General features: G+C 38.4%; 2 protein-coding genes across 4 annotated transcripts in view; both read right to left on the bottom strand.

Annotated features, from left to right (window-relative positions):
* The window catches only part of IQGAP2 (IQ motif containing GTPase activating protein 2), a 289377-nt gene that overhangs the window by 182852 nt on the left and 92470 nt on the right, over nt 1-14055 (bottom strand). The window lies entirely within an intron of this gene.
* LOC113928786 (Parkinson disease protein 7 homolog) lies at nt 9831-10593 on the bottom strand. Its single transcript, XM_035727596.1, has one exon. The coding sequence runs from the start codon at nt 10484-10486 to the stop codon at nt 9917-9919; it is 570 nt and encodes a 189-aa protein (XP_035583489.1). The 5' UTR covers nt 10487-10593; the 3' UTR covers nt 9831-9916.

The raw sequence follows: 14055 nt of genomic DNA, 5'->3' as shown, positions 1-14055 counted from the left end.
CTGATCTCCAATTTTAAGATAGTAAGCAGTTAAATTTCTAGGTATCTGTCCCATCCTGTTTTGACAAAAGGAGAGGGCATAAGGCAACATGACACAGCTCTTTTTCCTCCCTCCACGTTTCCAATGGACTGGGCTCTTGAGTGGAGGAGTTCCTGTTCCCTTTCAATAACCCAAATACTTGAGAATGTCACTTATGAGCAAGATTTCATTATAAACCAGATCTTAGGGAGATTCAGTTGGCTGTATTTTTTTTGTTTAATATCAAGTCTTTTTAGTGATAAACTGAAGGAATGAATCTCAAAGTGGTCCCCAAACTGGCAGCCATAGCAATTCCTGAGAATTGTTAGAAATATAAATTTTAGGGTCCATCCCAGACCTTCTGAATCAGAAACTGTGGTAGTGGGACACAACAACCTGTTTTTAAACATGCTCTCCAGGTGATTCTGAAACAGGCTAATGCTGGAGGAAAAATGAACTAGAACATTCCAAATGTTACATTGACTTGTGTTGAGGGACTGATCACCCTGGCACAAAGACATGCATAAAATGATCTCTAGTTCCTAATACTTTCTCTACAGGGGCCCAGAAACTTTCACAAAGCGTCTAGCTTATCCAAGTTAGATCACTTTCTGGCAACTATCTATGGCAGACGCTGCCTAAAAATGACTCATTTTCCAAAAGTATGGAGGAGTTTTATGAAGACAGAATTTATGACTCAGTTTTCTATTGTTTAAGTGGACAACTAGTTCTGTCCATTACAAATTAGATTTTGCCTGCTTTCCCCCAAAGACAGAAACCATAACTTCAAGTGAAGAGAAATAGGAAATAGTGATGTCAGGACACTCTCTACTCTGTTGTAGCTTATAAGAAGCTGGTTTAAAAAATAAAATTGGTCTATATGGTCACTGTCCTATCAAGGGGGGACAATGTATCATTAAGGGCCTGGGTCCAGCACTAAATAAGATAAAAATCTAGAGTGACAGAGTTTCCCGATGTTCCTGCGGCAGTAAAGGAAGATGAAATCAGATTTCTAAAGAAACCACATTTTTGTTAGAAAAAAGGTGAAAAATCTTAAGGCATCAGAATCAGTGAATTTTTTTTTCTTTAAAAATAGACTTTAACTTTTTTTAGACTTTAGCTCAGGTCATGATAGTGGGTGGGGTCCTGGGATGGAGCCCTGCTCAGCGGGGAGCCTGCTTGGGATACTCTCTCCCCCTCTCACCCTCACCCCTTAAAAAAACAAAGAACTACAAAACACTGATGAAAGCACCCAAAGATGATCTAGACAAATGGAGAGATCAATAACGATCACGAATTAGGAGACAATCTAGTTAAGATGTCAATTCTCAAATTGATCTATGGATTTAACACAATTCCAATAAAAATCTTAGCAGATTTCTTTTTGAAGTAGGCAAGCCAATAATAAACTTTACATAGAAAGGTAAAGGGACTTATTTTTTTTTAAAGATTTTATTTATTTATTTGACAGAGAGCGCAATAGCAGGGGGAGCGGCAGGCAGACGGAGAAGCAGTTTCCCTGCCAGCAGGGAGCCGGATGTGGGGGCTCCATCCCTGGACCCTGGGATCATGACCTGAGCCAAAGGCAAATGCTTAACCAACTGAACCACCCAGGTGCCCCAGAAAGGTGAGGGATTTAAATAGCTAAAACAATTTTAGAAAAAAAAAAAAAAAAGAAATCAAGGGAACTAATGCTGAGTTTTAAGACTTATGTAGTATTTGCAAAAGGATAGACACCTAGATCAAAGAACTGAATAGAGTCAACAAATAAAAGCACACAAATATGACAACCTCAGTTTTCAAAGAACAAAAGTAATTCAACAGTAAAAAGGTAGTCTTTTCAACAAATGGTGCTATTATAATCGGAAATCCATACTCAAAAAAATGATACTCAACTTATACTCTCTCTTATACAAAAATTAACTCAAGATGTATCAAAGACCTAAATGTAAAACACAAAACTATAAAACTATTAGGAAAAAAAGACATGGAGAGAATCTTTGTGATCTTGATTTGGGCTGAGAGTTTTGAGACAGGACACCAAAAGCATAAACCATAAAAAAAAAAAGATAAATTGGACTTCATCAAAATTAAAGATACTGGCTCAGTTAAAGACACTGTTAAAGAGAGTGAAAAGACAAGGTACAGACTGAAAAAAAAAGCTAATCATATGTCCAACAAAGGACTGGTATCAAAACATATAAAGAAGTCCCATAATTCAACAATGGGCTCAAGGGGCACCTGAGTGGCTTGGCTCAGTTGGTTAAGCATCTGCCTTTGGCTCAGGTCATGGGTCCTGGGATCGAGCCCCACATCAGGGTCCCTGCTCAGCGGGGAGCCTGCTTCTCCCCCTGCCTGCCACTCCCCCTGCTTGTGCCCTCTCTCTCTCTGGCAAATAAATAAATAAAATCTTTAAAAAAATGGGCTCAATAATTCAGCCGAGAACTTTACCAAATAAGCATATGAAAAAAACAGCCATTAGGAAAATGTAAAATTATAAACCACACCAATATACCATGACACACCTATCAGAATGGTGACAGAAAGAGAGAGAGAGAGAGAGAAATAAAAATAAAGAAAGAAAGAAAGAAAGAAAGAAAGAAAGAAAGAAAGAAAGAAAGAAAGAAAGAAAGACAAAGAAAAAGACCACAAAAAAAGACAAAAAAAAAAAACCCACTGACAATATCTGGTAATGAGGATGATGCAGAACAACTAACTTTTCATTTCTGGCAGGAATGAAAAATGGCACAGCCCTCCTGGAAGATTATTTGGCAGCTTCTTATTAAGTTAACCATGTACTTTCCATATAACCCAGCAATCCCACTACTAGAAACTAATACCAGAGATATAAAAATCTACCTTAACACAAAACTCTGTATGTGAATATTTATAGTATTCTATAAATCTATTCACCATTACCAACAACCCAAGACATCCCAACTGTCCTTCAAAAAAACTGTAGTACCTCCCTACAATGGAGTACTACTCACAGCCATAAAAAGGAATAAAATATTGTTAGACACAACAACATAGATCAATCTCAAATGTGGTCAGTGTGCTGAGTAAAAGAAGCCAGTATCCGAAGGTTAACTACTTTATGATTACATTCATATGACTTCCTGGAAAAAAGATGCGGGGTTGCCAAGGGTGAGAAGTAGGGAGAAGGTATGATTACAAAAGAGCCGTGCAAATGAGATATTTGGGGTGATATAACCGTCCTGTAGCTTTACTGTGGTCATGGTTACACAAATATATACAATTGTTAAAACTTGTAGAACTTTACACCAAGAATTCAAAAAAAAAAAAAGAACTTTACACCAAAAAAGTAAAATTTAGTGAATGTTACTTTAAAATATAGTAAAAATGCCTTTCTTGGGATAGTCAACTCACTGTCCTATGTCTTCTGGTGTGTGAGTAGATCTTAGTTTTAAAATGCTAAGTTTCTGACAGAAATGTCCTGACTCACAAGTTTTAAACACGTGGAAACCAAAAACTTGAAACTCAATCATTTTAATTTACTAAAATTAACACTAGACCCAAATGTCATTTTTGGTGAACTAAATTCAAACGCAAAATCTTAAAGCTCTCTCAGAGAATTTTTATCATTCCCCTAAAGATTGAGAATCAAGTGAAAATATTCTAAGTGATTCTTTTCTGTGGTGCCACTGACTCGTCAATGGTTTTCAGAACATAGCTGATAAACTCAAGGTGACTTTGTGCAGATAACCTTGGTCCAATTACTATTAAGTATCAGCAGGCGGAACCACCATAGGTGAATGTATGTCAAAGTTGAAACCCCAAACTCTCCTTATTTATACCCTTTTTTCCACTTATACAATACTGCCATTTCAGCGAGCTCCTACTATAAATTAGATGCTGTAGTAGGTAGGTTTTCACTTAAGCCAGCTCATGTTCCAGTTTAGGAAACAATTCAGTGATCACGCAGCTCAGTAGCTGATAGATCTAACTTCTATTTATTGCTACCCAACTCTCTAATTCCCAACTCCTCCAGTGAAATAAAAAAAAAAGAAAGAAAAAAAAGAAAAACCTCTGCTTTAGTTTTCTTTCCTATATACTTAATATTTTAAATCACTCTAAAAACAGAACAGGTTGAAATGCAAAACCCAATACATACATTACTGTTACTTGCATATGCATGTTGTATCTTCCACTTATGAAGAGTTGACTCCAGGTAGAGGGAACAAAATCTGGAGTAACACTGAGCAGGTTCAAATGGAGTAGGTGTGTACTCATCTCCCTGAAATTACTTCACATGGATGAATCATATTTGTGTAGGCATCCAGTGATATATAAAGTCAAAAAATATTCCGGACTAAGGGCATAGGAAATCCCTAATGTATTTCCTTTATCCTTTAAGCATTAACCTGCCTCAGGGAAAAAAAGTTATTTTATCCTCCTTGTAGATTAAATAGAACACTGAAATTATTACCGACCACCCTTACTTGGTATCTGGCTGCCATTTTCTTCACTAGCTGTCTTACCAACAGTTCCATCTCCAGCTGCTTAGGCATACCACATTTACAGAGAAGGGGGTCACTATCTTGCCTTCTGTGTGTGTTTAAACAAGGACTTACAAATGGAATCATCTTCACCAACTTTTAAAATACAATGTTTTTCTGGAACTGGAAATAAAATTTCAAGTAAGATAGCAACTCTTCTTAGGAAAGCCACCAGACAACCAAAAGTGACCACCTACAGACCACTTGAGAAGGAAATTCACTTGTAAATGGTCTAAGATCCAATACACAAATGTCAAATAGTCACTTGACATCTTCTAAGGCTACCTTCTACTCTATTTTAAAGCACTAAGAATGCTTTGGACAACTTTCCGTCTCAACCATCTCTTCCCTTTTTCCACCCCCAACACCTCTTCTACGATTCTCATTATATTTTGGGCTTTTCTGACCAATTATTATTTCTATCATCTTGGAGAATTAGGGAATAACTTTTAACTCAACTATAATCCAACAGACTTGAAATTTGATGAGAAAACTACTATGAGTTTTGTCATAGCTTTATCATTTTTGTAAGTCAAACCAATGCAGAAGTTAAAAATGTATGTAGCACCTGAAACCTTAATAGGATGCTTATCTTTCCTCAAAACAGTAAAACAGATTAAAACAACCTAATATTTTAGTAACTTTTTTGGCATCAAATTCTTTTACTGACTTGAGTTTATAGTCAACTGAAATCTTAAGCCCATTTCCTACATATTATTAAAATGCATCTCCTTTTTTAAAAGATTACCCCCTTTATTCCTCAATTTATATCTCCAAATCCACCTCTGTTCTGACTTTCCTGCTGATATCTCTCTTGACCTTTATTTTTAAAGAAACAAAAGAAAACCAAAAAAAAAAAAAAGACAATTTTTCTAAAAGCACAGCACATTCAGTATTTGGAGTCCTGCCATTTAACATCTGGACATCTCTCAAGCTGAAGTTCATCTTGGTGAAATGTGCTTTGCTTACACAGTTTTGAAAGCAAATAAGAAACAAATTTGGTTCTATAGATGCATACTTCTTTATTCTTTCCAGTCAATTATTTTTATTCAAGCTGAACTCTTAAGTGTTGGAGGTAATACTGAGCTACTAAGTATTTCATTCTCACCCCACCTTCTACTTGGGATAAAGAAAAAGACCTAGAAAATATACACAACTCCTTTTACTCCACTGAAAATCTTATACTGGAATTAAGCCACAAAAGGTAAAAAAAAAAAAAAAAAAGAATTTAAGAATTACTTGACAAATAGTCACAAGAATCCTCTAGAATGTAAAGTTTTCAAAGCAACAATATCTTTTAAATTTCATTTTCAATCTTCTAAGAGGAAAGACAGCAAAAGCACCCATTTACTACATAACAGGAGTTTCTTCTGGGAAAGCACATGGATAGATGTTTGGTTCAAAATGTACTGGTTAAAACTGTTAATGCTAATCTAAACTCCTTTTTTTTTTTTAAGGATTTATTTTAGGAAGAGAGAGAGCATGCACTAGTCGGGGAAGGGGCAGAGGGAGAGAGAAGCCGACTCCGTGAGTGGAGCCTGATAAGGGACTCAATCTCATGACCCTGAGAGCATGACCTGAGGCAAATCAAGAGTTGGATGCTTAACCTAATGAGCCACCCAGGTGCTCCCCCTAATCTAAACTCTTAATTCAAGACAAAATAGGGCAAAGTAGTGGCTACAAACCCCACATAAATGTGCCAGTGATCAAATACCAATAAATGAAAACACTGTAACATTAGACATCTCAGCCACTGTTCTGTGTAACACACTGCCTGTCATGTGGGCAATGGGTTTCTCTTTCATTTCACCTAACGCAGAGCTCTAAGGAGACTGGGAACATAGATACACTGAATTGAGCTGAATGCAACCTTCTAGGCCCTCTGTATTCAAAGCGCTACAGTGATTCAAGAACAATGGTAGAGGGAAAATACAGTCCCTACCACCAAATAACATAGTCCAACTGCATGGGGAGAAAAAGGCAGGTACAACATAATGTTAACCTAAGACCATGAGAGTCAATGTCAACAAAAAGTTATAAACTGTGTACTGATAAACATCACTTTGGATTTCAAGAAACAATTGCTTCTAACAAGGTTTCAAGGAGTACAGGCTGCCTGATGCTGATAAAGAAATTGTGAGTTGGGAGGAGAAACAATGGTTTTTGGCCAAGGGAGGGAGATAATCAGGGCTACATTGCAGGAAGAGGGATCCAATGTCAGCATGCAGGACAGGCTGAGAGTGGGTAGATCAAATGTAAACAGCCAGCATACTGGCAGCTGGAAGGACAGAGAAAGTGTATATGGGAAAGCTCATCCACAGATAGCAAGAGGCCAGGAGCGGAAGGGATGACAATGGAATCCTAAAATTGATGTTTTAGGACTCAGGGTCAGTAATTTTAAAAATGAAGGAAATCCTGAAATTGGAGGGAATGAGTTGAGGTTTAAAAAAAAAAAATCTTATTTTTGGAGTTTTAGATTTACCAAAAAAAAAAAAAAAAAATCAAGGGAAAAGGACAGATATGTCTACCATCCCCACCTCCCAGTTTCTGCTGTTAACATCTTGAATTAGGATGGCACATTTGTTTCAACTGACAAATATTGAGACATTATTATTAACTAAAGTTCATAGTTTACATTAGGGCCCACTCTTGGTGTCACACATTCTAATATGTAGGTGTTTTTTTTTTTAAGATTTTATTTATTTATTTGAGAGAGAGAATGAGATAGAGAGAGAGCATGAAACGAGGGAGGGTCACGCGGGACTCGATCCTGGGTCTCCAGGATCATGACCTGAGCCGAAGGCAGTCGCTTAACCAACTGAGCCACCCAGGCGCCCTCTAATACATAGGTTTTGACAAATGCATAATGACATATCCACTATTAATAGTACTATACCCAATAGTTTCACTGCCCTAACTTCTCCAGAATGTATTATAGTTGGAATATAGTTTTTTTTTTTTTAGATGCCAGCTGGCCCAAAAGCCTCCACTAACTCTTCTACTAGGTCAGATCAGTATTTCTGTGGCTTATTTGAAAGATGGGAAGTTATTGAACTTCAGTATCACCAATTTATTTTACAAGGAATTCCTGGAATTCCCACATGAAACATACCCACAAACCAATTTAATTGTTTTAATATACTAAATTTCACCACAGTTCCAGACGATCATCCTTTTTTTTCTTTTTTATTGTTATGTTAATCACCATAAATTACATCATTAGTCTTTGATGTAGTGTTCTATGATTCATTGTTTGCGTATAACACCCAGTGCTCCATTCAGTACGTGCCCTCTTTAATACCCATCATCCTTTTTAATAAAGAGTGGTGCTTCGATAGCAGACAGACCTCTGTCAAGCCCAGAACTCTCCCTTAGTGCTTTGACCTTGAGCAAGCTAACCTCTAAAAACTCAGGGGTTTTTAAAAATGTATTTCAGGAGCAATACCGTGCCCCTCAAAGGAGTGTTATAAGGATTGAGATAATACACCTAAAACATGCCTGGCACAGAGGAAGCACTCAATAAATAGTAATGATTGATTTTTTTCATGGTCTGTGAATTTCCTACCAATGAAGGAACATTAAAATTAGCCAAGACTATGAGAATTCAAAGGCAACATTTTCTAAAACTCATATACATAGTAAATAGCTATTAGGGACAAAACACTGCAATAGTTAGAAGGAACCTTTTTTTTTTAAATAAAAATTTTGACTTATAGCTTCTTTGTGAGTCTAAATATCTGTGAATATCCACAGCCTCAGTTCAGGCTATAGCACTGGAGAAGCTCTCCAGTCTCACTCTAGTTCTAACTAGCTTCTTTGCTAATGCAACAGATGATATTACACTCTAGGCTGTGGTTTCTTTACAGAATGATCCCAAGAAGCCCAAGTTATCTCTTAAAGGTCACCAATAAAGAAGGCAATTACAAGGTTCTGATTTCATGGAATACAAAGTGCTAAAGCAGAAAGATAAGCATGCATCTTTTTGGCATGGAGGAAGGATCCAGAACACACCAAGTCCAGGGTTGCTTAGGGGTTTTAAAGTTTCCCCTCCAATGTTACAAAAGCCTTGTACAAAGTGTGAGATCACACCATCTGTGCCCAGTAATTCTCTTGGGATAAGATTGGAGAACCCGCTGCTTTAGTAGCATATTCTATCTTTTGGTTAATGGTCAAGTTCTACTAAAATTTGTCTCCAGATAGTTTGTATTTCTAATTCTGACAATGAGAATAAGAATTAGAAGAATCCAGCTCTAAAGCAGAGTATCTAAAATGTATTATGTTCTCGCCCTAATGATTTCTGTAAGAGGACCATACACCAATCATTTCTAAACATTCATTTAAGGTAGATACTTTATTGTAGTTACCAATACTACATTGGAGAATTTTTATCAATGCTTTCATTTAACATTCAATCAAGAAACCCAAGAAAATACTTTAAATGTATACAATGTAAAAAAGAAAATCTCTAAGTACCATTTGTCATAATTTTAAAAACATGAAAAACGGTTAGCTCTTGGGAATTTGGTGGGAACGAAGTTTACTATTCATTCAGCACTGTCTATCATGGGCAAAGCACGGTGGATACATTCATCATGTATCGTAGTATAAATGAGCCCATCTCTGCCGTTGGCACTCCCAAGTCTAGACATAAAGACAGTCAAGTAAGGACAAGTAATTTCAACACAAGGTGACAAATACTATAATAGAGGTAGTCTATAAGGTACAATTGTGTCTTGCTTTTCTCAACATTATAATCAAACTTTTTCTGGTGTTATACAGTCTTTCTTTTTTTTATTTTTTTTTAAAGATTTTATTTATTTATTTATTTGACAGAGAGACAGCGACAGAGGGAACACAAGCAGGGGGAGTGGGAGAGGGAGAAGCAGGCCTCCTGTCGAGCAGGGAGCCCGATGCGGGGCTCGATCCCAGGACCCCGGGATCATGACCTGAGCCGAAGGCAGGTGCTTAACCCACTGAGCCACCCAGGAGCCCCTTCATTGGTATTTTTAACAGCACATTATTCAAATGAGAGAAAATCACAAGCTTCTTAAATCTCTGCCTTTACGCTTTTCCTCCTTGCTGTGTCTAATGTTCACTGCTAGTCTATCTCAGTAGCTCTATCAACAGTTAACAGATGCAAGTGAGGCTGATCATGAATTTGGTTTCATACATACCAACAAGGGGAAACCAGCGATAAACAAAGTAACAATTGGTAGTTTGCTAAATGCCATTTGCTCTGCCATCAAGGTTCAGGACCGTGGGGACCTGGGCACAGGCAGGGAAACTCTGCACGGGAACCACACGTTTTGCTTCAAGTGAACGTGGTGAGAATGATTACAAACGGCCTGTTTCTCTACTTCTGATCAAAGATGTCCGCTCTAATCTTTAAGAACGAGCGGGGCCTTCACTTGGTCAGCCACGTTCTTGCCGTTCAGTGCCTCGACGATCGCGAGAGCGAACTCAAAGCTGGTTCCAGGCCCGCGGCTCGTGAGGATCAGGCCGTCTCTCTCCACACGGTTCTCGGAGTAGCTGTAATGACTTCCATTCATCATTTTGTCTTTAGCAAGTGGGTGTGTTGTAACTTTGCTTCCAAAACCTATTTCATGAGCCAAAAGAGCCGTAGGACCTGCACAGATGGCAGCTATGAGGCCCTTCCTTTTTTCTTGTTCTTTCAGTATCTCCTTCACAGCAGCAGACTCAGATAAATTCTGCGCACCCAGATTGCCTCCCGGCAGAACCACTACGTCATAAGGTCCCTCTTTTTTTGCATCTTCCAGACTGGCATCAGGACAAATGACGACGTCTCGGCTACACTGTACTGGGTCTTTCCCAGCCAGACCCGCAATGGTGACTTTAATTCCAGCTCGCCTCATGACATCTACGGGGATGACTGTCTCCATCTCCTCTGCTCCTTTGGCCAGGATGACCAGAGCTCTTTTCGAAGCCATTTTTATGTTGTATTTTTTAAAGACTTAAGACAAGGAACCTCGGCCCCTTCGGCAGCAATTCCGCGCCGGGGACGACCGAACCACCGGACTAAACGGGGACGCACGCGAGCACCTTATGCAGTCTTTCTAACCATTGTTTGTAAGGTCTACCTAATGCTCCAATGATTTGCTAGATTAAATATGATAAACGGGGGGCCTGGGTGGCTCAGTCATTTATGCATCAGATTCTTGGTTTCGGCTCAGGTCATGATCTCATGGGTCATGAGATGGAGCCTCACGTAGGGCTCCATGCTTAGTGAGGAGTCTACTTGAAGATTCTCTCCCTCTGCCCCTCCCCCCTAATTGCACATGCTCTTTTCTCTAAAATAAATCTAAAAATATATGATAAACACTTATGCCACTGCCAATTCTTCACTATCATCAGCGATGCTAGGACAGCATGTGGCTTTTACTGTATCTGAGATTGCTTTCGTAAGCAGAATTTAAAAAGAAACATTGGTCTTACATATATGTATATATAGTACATATATTTTTTAAAACACGTGTCTGAATACACACATACACACATTGTCCAACTGTTCACCAAAAGTGTTCCACCCAAGTGCAAAGGGATAAGAATACCTAAGACAGAGGGAGCAGATGGGAGCTTTTATCCATGTGGTGTGTTTTTGCATTATTTTATTGAATTAACAGGTAAAAAAAAATTTCAGTGGTTTTATGTCATTTTGTAGAACTGAGCATGTTACAAGTTTAAGTCATTTTACTTTTCTGTGAATTGGCCTGTTCTTTGGCCACATATATTTTAAGCATTTGGCTTTTTCTTATGAATTTGTAGGCATCTCACTTGATCTTTATTCAGTTCCAGGACTTGGTCTTTAGCTTCTGGAGGGGCTCTGAAAACCACCCTTGTATTACTGTATCACGAAGGCCTTCCTTTCTTCAATTCCTGCCCTGCTTCCATCTTAGCACAAACTGGTGCTAAGCAGGGCCGTGCCCTCGTGTATTTTGCCATTCTTCCTTCATTCCTTTTCCAGTTCACTTTGGACCTTTCTCTGTTTTCTCAAAAAAAGACACACCCAAGTTTTATTTTGATAGTATCTCACACGTACAATCTAACCTGATTTTTCCTTCATTTTCCTCCTTACCCCTCTAAGGATGCTCCTCCCCAATAACCAGTAGGACCCTTCCTCTAAAAAGGAAGAATCTACCCCTTTCCGCCAGTCCCTCTTAATCGGTAGATGTCATCCTCATGATATGATGATGCTTATCATTAACAGTGAACCAAGGGCAGTACTCATTCTGCATCAGGTCCTCTCAAACAATGGACTCTCAACTTTCTCAATCATATATTCCTACTAGTCAAAGTATTCTGAGCACATGTACACTTATTTGCAAATTATATGCATGTACTACAGCTTAGCAGAATGATGAAGAGCAGAACTCTGGCACCACACTCCCTGGGTTGGCCAGTCTATGGCTTCAGAGCGTTGTTAACAAGTCCCTAAACCTTGGTCTGCCTGTTTCTGTATCTGTGAAATGGGGATAAAAACAGCACTTCCTAAGGTTTTTATGAGCATTAACTAAGATATTAAAGAGCTCACAACAGTGGCTGACACAGAAAGAGGAATGTGTATGTTTACTATTGCTGCTTTATACTAACGTTGTCTCCATTTTATAAAATAGCTTTGAGAGATTTTAGTTTTAGATTCACGGCCAAATTGAGAAGATACAGAGATTTCCCTTATACCCCCTGCCCCTACACATGTACAGCCTCTCCCATTCTCAACATTTCCCTACTAGAACTGTACACTTGTTATAATCAATGACTCGATGTTGACACATCATTATCACCTAAAGTCTACAGTTTGCCCTAGGGTTCACTCTTGGTGCTGTACCCTCCATGTGTTTGGACAAATGTATAGCGACAGTCATCCACCACTATAGTATCATACACAGTATTTTCACTTCCCTAAAAATACTCTTTGTTCTATCTATTCATCTCTCCTTCTATTGTATTGCTTTGTTTTTTTGCCAAAGATCAGTTAACTATACTTAGGTGGGTCTATTTCTGGGCTCTCTATTCCCTTCCATTGATGTACTGTCTATGCTTTCACCATAACCATGTTGTCTTGATCACTACAGCTTTATAATAAGTTTGAAGTCAGGTACTATCAGTCCTCCAGTTATTCTCTTTCAATATTGTGTTGGCTACTCTGGGTCTTCTGCTTCTCTGTGTTAACTTTAGAATTAGATTGTCAATATCCACGAAACAGCTTCTGTGATTTTGCCTAGAATTGCACTGAATCTATAGATTCCATAGGGAAGAGTTGACATCTTGGCAACATTAAGTTTTCCTATCCATGAACAGGAAATATCTCTGTTCATTTTGTTCTTCTTTGAATTTGCTCATCAGAGTTCTATAGTTTTCCTCATATAGCTCTTGTATATATTCTTAGATTTATACTTAAGTATTTCATTTGGGGGGATGCTCATGTCAATGGTGTTATGTTTTTAACTTCAAATTCTACTTGGTTCATGAGAGTGATTGACTTTTGTGTATTAACACTGTATACTTCTTTCTTGCTGTAATTATTAGCTCCAAAGTATCTACATTTTTGTCTACTACAAAAAAGAAAATTTTAAGAGGCAACAAATAAAAAATAGATGTCCCAGTATATTTTTTCCCACTTTCCACTCTGAAGATCATTGTTTTTGTCTAGTGTACAGCTGGCTTAACTCTTGGGTCAAATCTAAATAGGGTAGATAGATGTGTGCTCGATGGTCAGTATTTTCTCCATTAACTTCAAGTCTGGGAAAAATACATGCCACTGTTTTCTGGGGAAAGACAGTAACATTTACAAATTTCCCACTAAGTGCTAGAAAATTTCCTATGTTGGGAACAAGACACTTATTGGCAGTGAACTAACTGTACTTAGTTAAAGGGGGTGTGGGGAGAGGAGAGTGAGACATTGATAAGGAAAATATACTAGGCCTTCTTCCTGCCCAACTATGAGGTCTCTTAGGTTACTTTAGGTACAGTGTTTGAACCAAGAATGGATGGAGGCCTCAGAAGTGTCCAGGAGCTAGAACCTGTACCGCTTTGGTGGATTATATGTACTTCCAGACTTTACACTAGTTACCTGCCCATTCCTGCCTTTGCTGGTAGTGCAGACAGACTACAAAACACTGAATGTGTCTATTCCTAAACTTCCAAGCCTAGTACAGTGCCTGGTACACAGAAAGTGTTCAATGTTTAAATAATAAGGCTTTGCCCATTTGTGTACTCAAGACCTGATTACATAACTAATGACAGTTCTGTTAAAAGTGTGGTGGTCACGGAGGAGAGGGGCACTGGTGGGAAAATGTTTACAAGTGACAGGAGTAAAGGTGGGTACCTGCACGGTGCTTGGAACATATGGGTGGTCAACAGATATTTCTTCAGTGGATAAAAGGGGTCTCAAAAGACCAGGACTAAAATGGTGAAGAGTAAAGAGATTCAAAGTGGTTTGATGAAACGCTACAAGCCTGGAGATCAGGAATAGAGCTGTGTGGCTCCGAAGGACAGACAT

Source organism: Zalophus californianus, chromosome 5 (genome assembly GCF_009762305.2).
Source record: "Zalophus californianus isolate mZalCal1 chromosome 5, mZalCal1.pri.v2, whole genome shotgun sequence".
In the NCBI taxonomy this organism is placed as follows: domain Eukaryota; kingdom Metazoa; phylum Chordata; class Mammalia; order Carnivora; family Otariidae; genus Zalophus; species Zalophus californianus.
The sequence above is the reverse complement of the archived record's forward strand: the minus strand, read 5'-3'. Positions and strand labels throughout refer to the sequence as shown.